General features: G+C 42.8%; 1 protein-coding gene across 1 annotated transcript; it reads left to right on the top strand.

The window, feature by feature from the left end:
- Positions 1-321: 321 nt before the first annotated feature.
- LOC102843079 (polyubiquitin-C-like) lies at positions 322-555 on the top strand. Its single transcript, XM_006898126.1, has one exon. The coding sequence runs from the start codon at positions 322-324 to the stop codon at positions 553-555; it is 234 nt and encodes a 77-aa protein (XP_006898188.1).
- Positions 556-1326: the final 771 nt, after the last annotated feature.

Raw genomic sequence — 1326 nt, 5'->3', positions numbered from 1 at the left:
ATAAGGCTTCCAGTTTCTCCACAACCTCATCAGCATTTATTGCTTGCTGTTCTGTGAAATTTTGCAGGAAATTGTCTTTTGAATAGGCAATTGAACTTTTTATACCAGCTTTCAGTATCGAGAAAATAAAAATTCTCACGACTGGACCAAAAAGCAAAATAATGATAGATGGAGAAAAGATCAAATTGTCAACAATTTCATTTCAGTTGGTTTCACAGCCAACATCTATGGTAGTGGCAGTCAAGAAATAGGAGATCCGTCGAGGTCGGAGAGTTCGGTTGCTGTTCCCTTTGTGCTCGCTGCTGCCATCGCCACTTGACAATGCAGATCTTTGTGAAGACCTTGACTGGCAAGGCTATCACCCTCGAGGTCGAGCCCAGTGTCACCATTGAGAATGTCAAGGCGAAGATCCAAGACAAGGAAGGCATCCCCCCTGACCAGCAGAGGCTGATCTTTGCCGGGAAGCAGCTGGAATATGGGCGCACCCCGTCTGACTACAACATCCAGAAGGAGTCCACTCTGAACTTGGTCCTGCGCTTGAGGGCTGGTGTCTAAGTTTCTCTCTCTTATGCTATCAAGAAATTTCATTGCACTTTCTTTCAATAAAGTTGTTGCATTCCCCCCCAAAATAAATAAATTAAATAAATAAAAATAAATAAATAAGTGTTAGGTCTTCACGCTGGATGTTAGGCCAAGGACTCAAGGAAGGGACCTGAGAGAAACAGAGAAAGCTCAAATAAGCTTTATTAAGAGAGCTACTGCACAGGATTCCTTGGTCTGGAAAGAGAGGCTTATCAGAGGAAAATCTCACCCTAAGGTGGGTTTGGGCAGATTTTTACAGTAGGGTCTTTAGGGAGTGAAAGGAGGAACATTCCATTGTGATTTAGCCAGGTGGGCAAGGCCATTCATTCCCTTTGTTGACATGTTGATATTTTTTTAACCCTTCACTCTCCCCCTTGACTTTGGTCTGCGCCTGGGGAAATTTGCTGTCAAGTACATCTTCTAAGTGGCCTAAAGAGTTATTCTAAAAATCAGTGATGCCAGTTCAAAGATTTAGGTGTGCCTGATCTCAGCCACAGTATTTCCAAGTGCTTCCTATTCATTTGAAAGTTGGATAATGAATAAGGAAGACCAAAGAAGAATCAATGCCTTTGAAGTGTGATGTCAGAGTATTAAATAAACCATGACTGGCCAAAAGTATGAACAAGTATGTCTTGGAGGAGTTTACCAGAACTCAAGTAGAGGAAGACATGATATTCAGTGCTCTAGACCCACAGAGCATAGGACCAGAGACTGCCTTGGCCCCCAGAAACTTCTATAGGACCT

The sequence above is a fragment of the Elephantulus edwardii genome, unplaced genomic scaffold (assembly GCF_000299155.1).
Source record: "Elephantulus edwardii isolate Elephantulus edwardi_28Jun2011 unplaced genomic scaffold, EleEdw1.0 scaffold00221, whole genome shotgun sequence".
In the NCBI taxonomy this organism is placed as follows: domain Eukaryota; kingdom Metazoa; phylum Chordata; class Mammalia; order Macroscelidea; family Macroscelididae; genus Elephantulus; species Elephantulus edwardii.
The sequence above is the reverse complement of the archived record's forward strand: the minus strand, read 5'-3'. Positions and strand labels throughout refer to the sequence as shown.

What these genes read in the sequence shown, in the direction of transcription:
- LOC102843079 (XM_006898126.1), top strand. Translation starts at nt 322, where the DNA reads ATGCAGATCTTTGTGAAGACCTTGACTGGCAAGGCTATCACCCTCGAG.